General features: G+C 34.9%; 1 protein-coding gene across 5 annotated transcripts in view; it reads left to right on the forward strand.

The window, feature by feature from the left end:
* Positions 1 to 13,712, forward strand: part of PRDM16 (PR/SET domain 16) — an 842,524-nt gene extending 828,812 nt beyond the window's left edge. The window contains exons 15-17 of one of the 5 annotated variants that reach the window (XM_073561698.1): positions 2,327 to 2,566; positions 4,071 to 4,245; positions 6,269 to 13,712. In XM_073561698.1, coding sequence (XP_073417799.1) covers positions 2,327 to 2,566; positions 4,071 to 4,245; positions 6,269 to 6,400 — 547 coding nt within the window. In that variant the 3' untranslated portion in view covers positions 6,401 to 13,712. The other 4 variants (XM_073561695.1, XM_073561694.1, XM_073561696.1 and 1 more) reach the window with 4 other exon arrangements.
* The last annotated feature ends 430 nt before the right edge of the window (positions 13,713 to 14,142 follow it).

The raw sequence follows: 14,142 nt of genomic DNA on the forward strand, positions 1-14,142 counted from the left end.
GATTTCCTGAAAAATCTTGTTACTTTTTTCTTTTTCACAAAGCTTCTTTTTTTAAAACTAAAATTTTATCTCCTTGCTCTAATTACGCTTCCAACAAAAGTCATTGTGATTGGGAGTGGTTCCACAATTCATACACTAATTTTTTTCCTTTTACCTCTGCAATAAAACGTGATCTATTCAAGCAGAATTTTTATAGCAAAATAATATTTGTCTATGCAATGTTTTATAGCTGGCAGCCTGAAGGTAACTAACAAGAACGCCTTAAAAATAAAAATACCATAAACTTTTGACACCCCATCAAAGTCACCGGCACAAGATATTTGAGAACAGCACACTGTTTCTCAACTGGGCCATAAATTCACAGGTCTACAGTCTTATCTAAAATGGCCCTGAAATTTCACAATATGCATGTTCTTGTGTTTTTTTATGTTGGCCTCATTAATCACCAGTTTATGGAGTTTGTGTCTTGGGGAAGAGGGTGTGAAAGCATTAGGTTGCACACTTAAGAAATAAACTTGTTGTGGCATTTCCTGAAGGGAACTGGAGATCATTCAGCCTTTTCCTGCTGTGGGATAAAGATAGACAAAAGGAATACATTTCAGACTGGCAGAATAATTCCTGAGAGAGAATCAAATGTGGGCATTTATCATAAAGAATAACTGAGTGAAAAAGGCTAATACAAACATACCATTTATGTGTTTACATTAAGTGACAAAATCCAGGGCTCCAAATAGACCTTTCAAGGAAACAGGACAGCAAAAAAATCCTGAAGGGTATTTTTTGTAGCTCTAGGTTAAAATATAGTACTTTTTTCCATCAGGTTGTTAATTTTTAGTGCTCATTTTTCGAGAGCACAGAAGCCAACTGTAAATTTCATGAAAATGCGTCTTTAACCCCTTACCAAAATAAGGTATATTGGTATGCCATCTCCCTGACTTTGACATGGGCTCAGGAGCTGAGCCCGCATCTTTTCAGGGAGATGATGGCAATGTTATTCAGCCATCATCTGCCTCTAACAGCCCCGAGTGGAGCTAAGATCCAGCTACGACTGTTCTCCAGTTAAATGCTGCTGTCAATCTGTGATAGTGTGTATGGCTCAGGGGGTACGCTATTCTTACCTCCCATTGGTGCCCACACGATGCCCCAATGGGTTGTCATGCTAAAGACCCTGTCATGATACTACTGCTATGAAAGCCAGTTTATGGCTGATGTTCATAGAAGATCAAGATTTTTGCTTTACACTGCAATACTATGGTATACATAGTAAAAGCAATCATATGATTGTGCGTTCAAGTCTTCCAAGGGGACTACAGATTACAGTAAAAATTTTAAAATAGGTTTTTAAAACTGCAAAAAAAATAAAATATATTAAAGCTCTAGTAACCTACCTTTTCCCAATTAATAATAAAGAACTAAAAATATACATATGTGGTATTGTTATGTATGTAAAAGTCTGATCTATCAAAATGTAATATTAATTAACTTGAATGGTAAATGGCATACTATGAAAAATAATTTAAAAAAGCTAAATCCTCTTTTTCTCTGAAGAGGCAATTTGCATAAAAAAAGCTAGAATTTCATTTTTTTAGCTGCTGCAACACATGAGACTAATAAAATAGGTAATCAAAACATCGTGTCTGCGCAAAGGTGTTCTCAATATAAGGGTCCGCTCATGGTGCAAAAAACAAGCCCTCCCACAGCTCCAGTGACCAAAAATGTAAAACACTGCTGGTCTCTGAAAATAAGGACCAAAACAATAAAAAAAAAAAACATTTTTACACATTTCTGAATTTTTTCCACCACTTTAATTAAAAATAAATGTATGTGTTGAATCATTGTAATAGTACTGATTTGGGGAATTGTATCGCTAGGTCAATGAACACTGTAAAAAAAAACTAAAACACAATTGCAGAATTGTGCTTTTTTCCACAATTTTGCAGCCTTTGGAATTTTTTCATGCTTTCCAGTACAACACATGATAATATAGATGGTGCCATTCAAAAGTACAATTCAACACACACAAAAAAGAAAGCCTATGTAAACATACTTACCGGTAGATAGAAAAATGAAACAGTTTTGGCTTTTGGAAGGGGAGGAAAAACAAAAGTGCAAAAATGGAAACTAAACATGTCAAGAAGGGTTTAAAGATCATGGTCTGGCATGATATGACAGTAGAAAATATCAGCTTCCTAGAATAATGGCACTCAAGCTCTTGATGAGTCAACCAAATATTGGTTAATACATCACCAATGTTATCTTTGATTAGTTTTAGAAAGTTTCTTACTGGTTTTAACACTTTTATTTTCTTTTAACTCTGTTATTTTAGAACAGAAATTCAGGATATCGATAGCAGTTCAAGAGGCTGCATCCTAGTCAACCAGAAACCAGAAGATGTAGACGAAGATGAAGATGAGGATCTAGAAGAAGATTATGAAGATGGAAGCTTGACAGGAAAATCACAAGATGAAACTGTTTCACCCACAATGGAGACCCAGGAAGCATATGAAGAGGATGAGGAAGATGAAGAACCCACATCCCTTTCTATGAGCTTTGATCACACCAGAAGGTCAGTCATCCTTGTGTAGCTTCAGCTGCCATGCTTAACGTCCATGATTCATGTCCATGTTTCACTGTCATTACTGTGCACTGATACTAATGAAAGGGAAAAATAAAGACTAAAATAAGGTGTCAATTATTTGCACATTGAAGAATAGTTATAAATAAAAATGACTGATTTTTATTATTTTTTTAATAACTAAATCCCTTAGCTTTATAGATAGATTGGCAAGGAAGGGAGTTTTACAGAATGATTGGAAAAATAAACAATTTTCAACCAGGCTAGTCTTTAGTAAATTATAATAGATTCATATTTGTAAGTCACCATATAGCAAATTTTCCCGAACACATAAATGGGTATTCTCAAGTTATTGAATTGCTTTAATTAGTTAGACAGCATGAAAATTAGCAAGTTTGCAATTGACTTGCTTTTTCAATTTGTTTTCATTCTCTTGCAGTGAGAGCTTTTATCTTTCATAGTGTGCAGCTGGTTTCCATGAAGCTCAGTCACCACCAGAACCAGGCTGAGAATATGCAATACTTACTTTTCAGGACTTAACTCTTGACATACCAGTCAACTCTTTCGAGGTCATTGATTTCTATACAACAGTTAACTGGTCACCATCGTCCCTCTCAGCTCCTGACTGAACTGCTCTTATAAGTAGTGTGTAATTACAATTCCAAGCATCAAGGTTCTAACTGTGCTTGTTCAAATGCCCTGTTATCGCTACATGGAGGAAAGCCAGTCCTTTCATAAACCAGGAAGTGAGGAGACTGAAAGGAGTTGTGAGCTGCTCAAGAGACAACTTGAGAATAACCCTTCAAGATGTAAACCTTTTTGGTCCAATCAAAACTTTTCACATTGCCTGTGTCTCACCTGTATGGTTGCAAGAGCTTATATCCACACAAAGGAGACACAGGCTGTGAGCAAGGTCTTGGATGGATCAAAACATTGGCCATTTTAAGAGTTTTGAAAATTGCTATGTTGTGACTTGCGAGTAAAAAAACTATATAATCTATAAACTTGTGGCAAGTCAATTAATTGACGTAACTCATGGCTTGACTATTGAACCAATATATGATTTCCCTTTGACCAGCAATGGTTGTGGTCTAAATGTGGTCAACAGTTAATGGGAACACAAATTTTACGCAGACTTAATGGACAAGAAGACTATGATTTTGCAGTTTCTTTATACGAATCACATATTAGTTAAACTAACTGAACAACTTACAATTTGTTGCCATTGTCTATCACTCACTGTAGAACCTCCATCACTGTGTGGTATAGGACCTCGTGTGTGGCTTGTTTTTGTCTTAATCCATTTCAAAACTTTCTGTACTTGACTCTTTGTGCTTGTCTTTCATGCATGTGGCTTTTGTCTGTGCACACCATTACATGTGCATGTATAACACCCAAGATATTAAAGCTAACGTGCAACGTTGGCTCGCCTGAATAAAGGCCAGACAAGCTAATGAAGGGTCATCCCCTTCCCCTCCCCTGGTCATTGGTACAGGTGTATGGAGGAGGAAGATGCCCGTCTGTTAGATGTGGAGCAGATTCCGAATTTTGGGAAGGGGCTGGACCTTCGCAAAACAGCAGAGGAAGCATTTGAAGTAAAAGATGTGTTTAATTCCACCTTAGACTCTGAGGCATTTAAAGAATCTCTGTACAGGCAGGCTAAAAACCAGGTAGGTACAGAATAATTGCGTTTACAGTAGCTTTCTACCTACAATACATTGAAAAAAGTTTTAAAATATTGTAATGTAAATTCACTAGTGCCTTCAAATTCCGTATTAAGAGCTGTAACAAATGACATATGTAGGTATAACATATGCGCTTTCAAAATCATACAATCTATAGAAAAATGTAAAAAATATTTAAAAACAATACCTTAGGAGTCCATTCTTCATATTTACATGACAGAATGTCTCAATTTCTCTTTAATATGGTATCATTTTCCTGTTTAGCTATTAGTGATTAATTGATGAAAAGAAAGTAATAAATTCTGAATCATGTTACTTTCACTTATAAGCATGGAGATAAAGTTGCAGTCATCAAAGTCTGTTGTTCAAGGTTATTATAATTATAATATGTAATGTTCTTGATTAGAGTTACAATTTTTTTTAAATGTAAGATAGGCAAACTTTCTAAAGTGATACAGTTCTCCACAAATTCACTGCAGTTGGCAAAAAAATCTGATTGTTTCTTTGTGTCGTCTTCTGTTTTAAAGCAAGCCATTTGCATGTCTCTGTTACGTGTCTGCTAATTTTTGTCAATGTACTAACTGTCTTTGTGCAATGGTATGAAAAAATAAACGAGTTACTTTTCTATGGCACATGGTATAACATCAGATATATTTTATTACATATGAGTAATAAATGAAAATAATAGGGTATTAAATCTGAGTTTTGCTCTGTCTGATGGTGCACATGCAGGCTGTTGTGTATTTGCATATTCCCGATGACAAGTAATTTTTGCAACAGTTGGGAGGTGCATTAATTCCCCTTATGAACACAAAGACAGATTTCTTAAAATTGCTGTTTTAGCCAATCTTAAAATGGTTGTCGAGGCTTGGGTTTCGAGTCTACAGTCACCCCATGAGACTTGCGAATCCTCAGAGCGCACACACAGCAAGCAGTCAGGGTTCTCCGATGCCGGCGCTGGGAGCAGATGACGGTCAAGTGACCGTAAGTATGCAATATGCACACTTCCGGACACATTTCACCTAGTCATGTCCAGCCTCACTCAATTCACTTGCATTGATTGAAGTCCTGCGCCCGTCTGCTCCCCAGCACAGCAGAAACCTTACAGCATACAGTGTGTGCACTGCGAGGATTCACAATTCTGCAGTCACTCTATATCTATAACTTGAATGTCAAGCTTGGATAGCCCCTTTAAGGCCCCCATACACATTAGACTAATGTAGGCCAAATACACCATTATCGACTGTTTCAGACATTACGTTAATGTGTATGGGGACAGTGGCTGACTGACGGTCGGGAGCGATCTCGATTGCGCATATATGATTTTGGACTGCCAATCCCTTTTTTCTCCAAGAGACATGACGCCAGCCAATATGTCAATCAGCAGCTTTCTCATAGAGAACACTGGAGTACTCAGTCAATCAAGTACTCTTGTGTATGGAAGAGTCGACTGAGATCCCTGTCGGATAAATCATTGCTCGGCTGACAGCCATCTAATCTGTTTGGCAGCCTTTAAACTGAACGTCAACAGAGTGAAATGTTCCAGATCTATAAAGAGGTGCATGTCTGTCAATGAATTTAGCACATCTTAGGTTGTCTTAATGCCAAATAATATAATCTATGCCTTTGATTAGCAGGTGTTAATTTGATTTGCTTTGCCTTTTGGGTCATATTGTCTGTGGCAAGAAAACTGCAGATTTACCAATTACATTGCAAATATGTCCATCCATGCCATCATTTCTAAAGTTTTAAAGCCACAAAACTGGCACATGTTGAGTAATAAATTCTGCAATGTATTCTTTCTTAGCTGCTATAAGCCAAGCTGCAATAGTCTCCATATGATGATGTTATTCATATGGTGACAGCTGTGCATTAAAGTCTACTCTTCGGTTGGAACTTTGGAGCACTCAAAGGCCAATCTAGGTCGGCTGCATGTTTATTTGATTTTTTTTTTGCTATATAGTTCTCTAATCTTTAACTTCTTGTTCCTATTTTTATTTCCCCACAGGCTTATGCAATGATGTTGTCTCTTTCTGAAAATACTTCTCTTCATACTTCCCACAACTCCCTGGATGCCTGGTTGAACATGGCCGGAGCAGCATCAGAATCAGGAGCTTTTAATCCTATGAACCATTTGTAAAAAATAAAAAAAACATACAAAAATGCTTACACACAAGTTTTAATGTTACATCATCTTTTCTGCAATGCGGAAGATAGCTAAAAGGAAACAAGAAGTCACTAAGAACCAAGCATTTGGAAGTTTGCTGCAATTTACATCTGTCCAGTGATACCTCTGTTCATTTTTTGTGGATCCTCCAGAAAGTTCTTCTAAATTTCACTTATTTACTCCACCATGTACATAAACCTATGACAGATATTTGCATAACATAGGCTTTTGAATCACTAGAAATATCCTACAGGCTGAAAATAGAAAGAAAACATTCTTATACCTGGCGGAAATGTTTATGGTGCTGTACTTACCGTAACTACAGGCTCTAGATGTAATTTTGGCTTCTCATAATTTTACATGCAAACAATTTGCCACCCAGCTCACCTATGTGCCTGACATTGAGTAACTATTAACATCAAATCATTTCAACTACAAAACAAATAAAAAGTAGTCAAAAAGTTGAAGTATAATTTAGTACAGTAATCATGTACTAGAGAAAGTAATATGCAAGTGAAAATTGGGCAACAACGATAACATGAAATTCTGCAAAAATGGAGGCTTTTAATACAAATTAGAAAGAAAAATATTCATTACGAAATCTAAATTTTGTAACTTTCTGGCTCAAAATTTACATAAAATTGGTAAACTGAATAAATCTACTGATAGAAAACCAAAGGTTTAGGATTTTTCATTTGAACAAAAGTGTAACCAGATTTTTAAAGGTGTAGCTACAAGTTACTGTATTGGATCCAATTCGAAGAGGCCACCTCCGTCTGAGTAGAGTATCCCCACAAGACAGCAGTACCCAATGGAGATGTGATTTTTCAAAATTAGCAGAACATACATTTTGGAATTTTTGTATTTCCTTTTCTGATGTAGCTTGGAAGAATTTGAAGCTGCTACAGTGGCAATCTTGTTTCATCTTGATGATATTCCAATCTCAACATTTATAAGACATTCCTTTCATGGCATAATAAATGATTGGGGGGAAAACTTAATGTTATTTCCATGTTGTTATATTTTAAATTATTATTCACCGGGGCCAATAAAAACAAAAAAAATTGTAATTTGAACTTTAAAAAAAAAATCTTAATCTGTATATATTTGTTGAAATTTGCCCCTAAGATTTTTTCTTATTTACTTCTATAACAGTATTTTTTCATAAAATGTCATTATTGTGAAGAAAATGTTAATATAAGCAAATAGTGAAGGACCAAAACAAAGTAACAAGGTTTTGTGGTGTTAGAAAAAAAAATCATGTGCCAAATAAGGTTTATTATTAGCAATTTCTGGTCATCATTTGCCGATTACAGCATTTATGGTATTTAGATTCTTTATTTCAGTAGATAGATGCTTAAAGCTGTGATCTGTTCTCATTTTTAATGACTACCACAACTGAGATACTCCAGGACAATCATAAGTTTGTAAAAATATTTTTGTTCCTAATTATTATTTTTTTGTTTTGTTTTTTATTTTTATTTTTTTTTTTTTTGCCTAAGTATTGTATTTATTTGTTATTTGGTCGGGCGGGTGTACAAAGACCATTTAAGTCTTAAAAAAAAGTATGATTTTTCTAAAGGTTCACGTAGGCAAATAGCAACATTGTGATTTTAAAGTATCTCATTTCACAATTACATGATGGTGGGTGCCATATTTTTTGAATATGTCACTGTCGAGAAGCTCAAAGACGCTTAAAAGCACTCTGTAATGTACTGTATTAAAAGCACTAGACACCTGGTTGAAAAAGCAAAAATGTAAATATATAGGAGTGTGGAAAATGTAGTGAAATAATGTATACATATCCTTTAACGAAGGCTTCAAAAGTCAAATCATTTTGACAGGGATTTTTTGGGGTCAAGAGCAGCAATGGCCTACTTCATCATTTCACATAATGTTCTCATAATGGCATTTCAATTATACACTGGAGTGGAAATGTAAGCACCCCAAATCTATATTAAGTAAATTGTATGGATTTTGAAGGCATTCTGTTTTGTTTTGTTTTATTTTGTTTATTTTTGGGGAATTTGTGTTGGTATTTTTTATTTTGGAACTGAATTGAAAATTTGCAAAGCTATGCCATCTAGAAAAGACAGACAACATTCAACCAAATGACTGATTTTAAGGGTACCTGACTGGGCTAAGGGTCTGTGCAAACATTAAGTATTTGTCATGTTTTTTCTTTGCACTTTTGTCACAAAATCTGAGGGATTTCCTAGTACTAGGAAAAGCAAAAACGGCAAACGTGCATGTATTTTAAGCAACGTTTTTCCCGCCAAGACATGAAGAAATGCAGATATTTCTGCGGCAAATACTTAACGTGTGCACATACCTTTAGACTGATAATGTCCTGGAAATTTTTAAAATTCACGATTTTCCCTTTACCTACTTGATGTTTGTTTAGCATTACAAATGTAAGCGTTAAAAAAGTTAACCTCAAAAGTTTTGTGGTTTTAAATTGAACAAAAAAAAATCAATGAACAAAGAAGTACAGTATTTTTAAGAATAATTTTTTGTGAGTTTTGTAGCAGTATCGAATATGTGCTAAACTCAAATCACTAAAATAACAGTAATATAGAAAACAAACATTGACATAATTATGCTCTAACCTCAAATTATAAAAATGCATTGAATAATCAGCAGGAAATCCTAAAATAATAGAGGTTAATGAAGCAATATAAACAAAATCCATCCCCTTTGATAATTTGCTCTTAGTAATATTACCCTTAAATTATTAATATAATTCTAGAAATTAGTTAAGCCTGAAACCTTAGATTTAAAAAACGGTCAAAACAATAAATATTAATTCATTTACATACAGTTGTGACCAAAAGTATTGACACCCCTGCAATTCTGTCAGATAATACTCAGTTTCTTCCTGAAAATGATTGCAAACACAAATTCTTTGGTATTATTATCTTCGTTTAATTTGTCTTAAATCAAAAAACACAAAAAGAATTGTCCTAAAGCCAAATTGGATATAATTCCACAACACCAAACATAAAAAAGAGGGTGGACAAAAGTATTGGCACTGTTCGAAAAATCATGTGATGCTTCTCTAATTTGTGTGATTAGCAGCACCTGTAACTTACCTGTGGCACCTAACAGGTGCTGGCAATAACTAAATCACACTTGCAGCCAGTTGACATGGATTAAAGTTGACTCAACCTCTGTCCTGTGTCCTTGTGTGTACCACATTGAGCATGGAGAAAAGAAAGAAGACCAAAGAACTGTCTGAGGACTTGAGAAACCAAATTGTGAGGAAGCATGAGCAATCTCAAGGCTACAAGTCCATCTCCAAAGACCTGAATGTTCCTGTGTCTACCGTGCGCAGTGTCATCAAGAAGATTAAAGCCCATGGCACCGTGGCTAACCTCCCTAGATGTGGACGGAAAAGAAAAATTGACAAGAGATTTCAATGCAAGATTGTGCGGATGTTGGATAAAGAACCTCAACTAACATCCAAACAAGTTCAAGCTGCCCTGCAGTCCGAGGGTACAACAGTGTCAACCCGTACTATCCGTCGGCGTCTGAATGAAAAGGGACTGTATGGTAGGAGACCCAGGAAGACCCCACTTCTTACCCCGAGACATAAAAAAGCCAGGCTGGAGTTTGCCAAAACTTACCTGAAAAAGCCTAAAACGTTTTGGAAGAATGTTCTCTGGTCAGATTAGACAAAAGTAGAGTTTTTTGGGCAAAGGCATCAACATAGAGTTTACAGGAGAAAAAAAGAGGCATTCAAAGAAAAGAACACCGTCCCTACGGTCAAACATGCCGGAGGTTCCCTGATGTTTTGGGGCTGCTTTGCTGCCTCTGGCACTGGACTGCTTGACCGTGTGCATGGCATATGAAGTCTGAAGACTACCAACAAATTTTGCAGCATAATGTAGGGCCCAGTGTGAGAAAGCTGGGTCTCCCTCAGAGGTCATGGGTCTTCCAGCAGGACAATGACCCAAAACACACTTCAAAAAGCACTAGAAAATGGTTTGAGAGAAAGCACTGGAGACTTCTAAGGTGGCCAGCAATGAGTCCAGACCTGAATCCCATAGAACACCTGTGGAGAGATCTAAAAATGGCAGTTTGGAGAAGGCACCCTTCAAATATCAGGGACCTGGAGCAGTTTGCCAAAGAAGATAGGTCTAAAATTCCAGCAGAGCATTGTAAGAAACTCATTGATGGTTACTGGAAGCGGTTGGTCGCAGTTATTTTGGCTAAAGGTTGTGCAACCAAGTATTAGGCTGAGGGTGCCAATACTTTTGTCTGGCCCATTTTTGGAGTTTTGTGTGAAATGATCAATGTTTTGCTTTTTGCTTCATTCTCTTTTGTGTTTTTTCATGTAAGACAAATTAAATGAAGATAATAATACCAAAGAATTTGTGTTTGCAATCATTTTCAGGAAGAAACTGAGTATTATCTGACAGAATTGAAGGGGTGTCAATACTTTTGGCCACAGCTGTATGTGTTAATTTAGCGCAATAAGCACATTTTCCAGTAATCAATATAATATAGTTTGTAAAAAAGTCAGTTATTTAAAAAAAATAGTGTTTAATTAGATAAAAAACAGAAAAATTGAAAAGTTTAAGGCTTCATGTTGTGTTACTTGGAAGAGGCCCAAGGTCTAAGAACAGTGAACTGTCAAATTAAGCTATTCTTTTCGGAATGGAAACTAAAAAAAGGAAATTAAACACAGGCAACACCCCTCTGCTGTACTTCAGATTTGCAGTTTCAACAAGACCACAACAATAATCAAATTGTTTGTATGCGTAGAAATATGCAAATATATATATTACTCATCAATCACAGCAATATTAATATTTAGGAGGACATTTTAGGCTTATAAACAAAATCACTGTCATTTTATAGAGTATTCACGAAGAAATATTCAAATTTGAATTTCAAAAATGATTGTGTTTTCAGAACCTGTTTTTCATGAATTTGAAAGTGAAAAAAATCTTTATTCTAAAGACAAATTAGATTTTCAATGTAAAAAAATCTCCAGAAATTTTTAAATGCATGACCAAGTATTCCGGAAGTGCGCTCTATTATATGCTCAAAAAGGGTAATCTAATATTCTTGTAAAACTTTATATGAGTGATTGCACTTATGGCTTATTTAGATTGGCCCACCACGGCCTCTAAGTGACCCCGATTGGCTACATGCTATCGGCAGCACGTGCTATGTTCACACGCATGTCCTGCCAAGAACGATGATTATTAAGCAAGCTTAGAAGCACATCTCACCTGACAAACAAGCGGGTTTTTTTTTTCGTTTTTTTGTAAGGTGATTGCTGACCCATTTAAATTATGTTCCCACAATGAGTTTTTGGTGAGTGTGTGTATTTTGTGTATTCTGTGTATTTTCAAAAAATGCAAGTACTTAATGGGTGCAGAAAATCTGCAACATTCAAAACTCACTAAAAGCTCATGGTGGAAATGTAGCCTAAGATAAGTCCGATAATCTTGACGTGAGCGTTTGTTCGTAGGAACGCTCTTCCCTGATTATCAACCTGCCTAAATGTTCCTCAAGTCCAATTATTGCTGATGGAGACTAATAATCTATCAGCTGCAATTTTGTACCCATAATTTTATGATTTGACTTTTTTCTGTTTTTTATAGCTACCTAGAAATTTCTGAACAATAATTTGATTATAGTCTTAGGCTGTGTTCACACGTTGCATTTTTGCAGCTTAAAAACCTGCTCTTTCGGTAGTAAAAATGCTGCATTCAAGGCACCAAATTTTTCAGGGTTTTTTTGCTGCATTTTTTTTTCTACTTGTTTGCTTTGTCTACGATACATGTTTGATAAAGTACATTTTTATCCACAAAAATGCTCAGTTGTGTTTTTGCAATCTCATTCCTTTCTATGGGTTGTAAAAGCGCTGCAAAAACGCTGAAAGAATTGACATGATGCAGATTTGAAAAATTCCACAACTTTCCCATTCAGTCAGGTAAAATTAAAAACAAGTATGCGCATGAGGTTTCTGAGATCTCTTACATTTTTCTAGTACTGTAAAGTTAGTTTGCATTAAAAAATCTGTAAAAAAACGGAACAAAAATGCAACGTGTGAACATAGCCTTATGGTAGTAAAATAGCAAAATAAATAAATAAATTCACGCACTTATGTCAATAGATTGAGTGGACAAACTTACAAAAAAATAGATAAAAATGTATATAGAAATCTATTTAAAAATAAAAAAGGCTATAAAATCTGGACTACTGGATAAATAATTACTTGGATTATATTATATTTAACTCCAAATACAATTTTTAATCAATTAAACAAGTTGTTCCAGATTTAAAACCACAATTCTACAAAATAATATTTTTATTTTTTTTTCTAAATTGGGCCAATGACCTTACAGCCATTATTATTATTAAACATTTTTACTAAATGTCTGGGTTTTTTTTCGTTCTTTCTTATCATGACTTCATCTCCACAAACTCCTGACTTTCATGTCCATGCTCTTTAATCGGGATGAGGGAGGGTGTACTTTTACTGTCCGTGCAAACAGAAGATTACATTTCAAAGTTCTCTATGAGACAGCGGTAAATTTTCAAGAGTTGGGTGTTTATAATAGACACAATAAAAAAAAAATTATCTTGTATCCCTTGTTAAAAATAAATTGTACATTGCGGGAAAACAAAGTTGTAAATGTCTGAATTTCATTTTGGTGTTTTTTGAGGAAAATGATTTTGGAACAATTCAATTTTTTTGTTCCATTTCCCTCTGGATTGTATATTGCTTCTGTTATGTTCATAGACAAATCTGTGCATGACTGGTGGGCTAGCCGTCAATGTGTCTGTTTGTGAATTTTTTTAAAAGAGGAAAATCGAAAAAGTAAAAAAATAAAAAAAATAATAATTATAAAAAAAAAAAATCTGTAGATGCACTTACTGTATATGTGATTAGGTTCTTTGTCCGGGACTTGATGCTTCAGCTGCCGATGATATAGAAAAGACAGCTGTTAATATGAAAAATTTTAAATCGCTTATGTGGGAAAATATAAAAAAAAGATATGAAGTGTAGAAAAAAAAATCAAAAAGCGATTTTCTTTTTTTTATTTTATTTTTTGTGGGGAGGGAAAAATTCTTTTTGATGCTTGTGATAAAAAAAAAACAAAATGTACTTGAGTAGAGAAATTCCTTAAGATAATGAATAAGAAAGCTGATTTTGAGTTTAATGCTGTAGAATAGGAATGTATACCAAATGTAATCTTTCCAATGCTACAATGAATTTATACATGAGATTGATATGCAATAAACCTGTGTGCTTTTTTAAAAAAAATGTTTTATTTTGTGATTTTTGAGACATATTTGTACAAAAAAAAAATGCAAAACATTGCAATCACCTGCTGAATTCAACAGCCAGGAATACACTGTGGCATGCACTTACACACCTCTATAGATATGCACGTTCAGGTATAAATATGAGTCTGGCATTTCAATTTTGTGAAGTAAATGCATTCTGCTGCTTACTTTAACTGTCCTCACATGTAAGTTGCATACTCCACTCATTGCAATATGGTGCAAAGGAAAAGGTGGAGACTTGTATTATTTTGGTCCTTTACTTCCTCCCTGCTGATGACATCTGCATCAGGAAATAGAGGAGGTAAGGAGAGAAATATATAATTAAAATAATTTAATATCCTACCCAATTACAGAATTATAACATATTTGAGAGTGGAATTTACCATATAATAAAGTCCTGTGATTAC

The sequence above is a fragment of the Dendrobates tinctorius genome, unplaced genomic scaffold, assembly GCF_039654945.1.
Source record: "Dendrobates tinctorius isolate UK_male_01 unplaced genomic scaffold, ASM3965494v1 ptg000326l, whole genome shotgun sequence".
Lineage (NCBI taxonomy): Eukaryota > Metazoa > Chordata > Amphibia > Anura > Dendrobatidae > Dendrobates > Dendrobates tinctorius.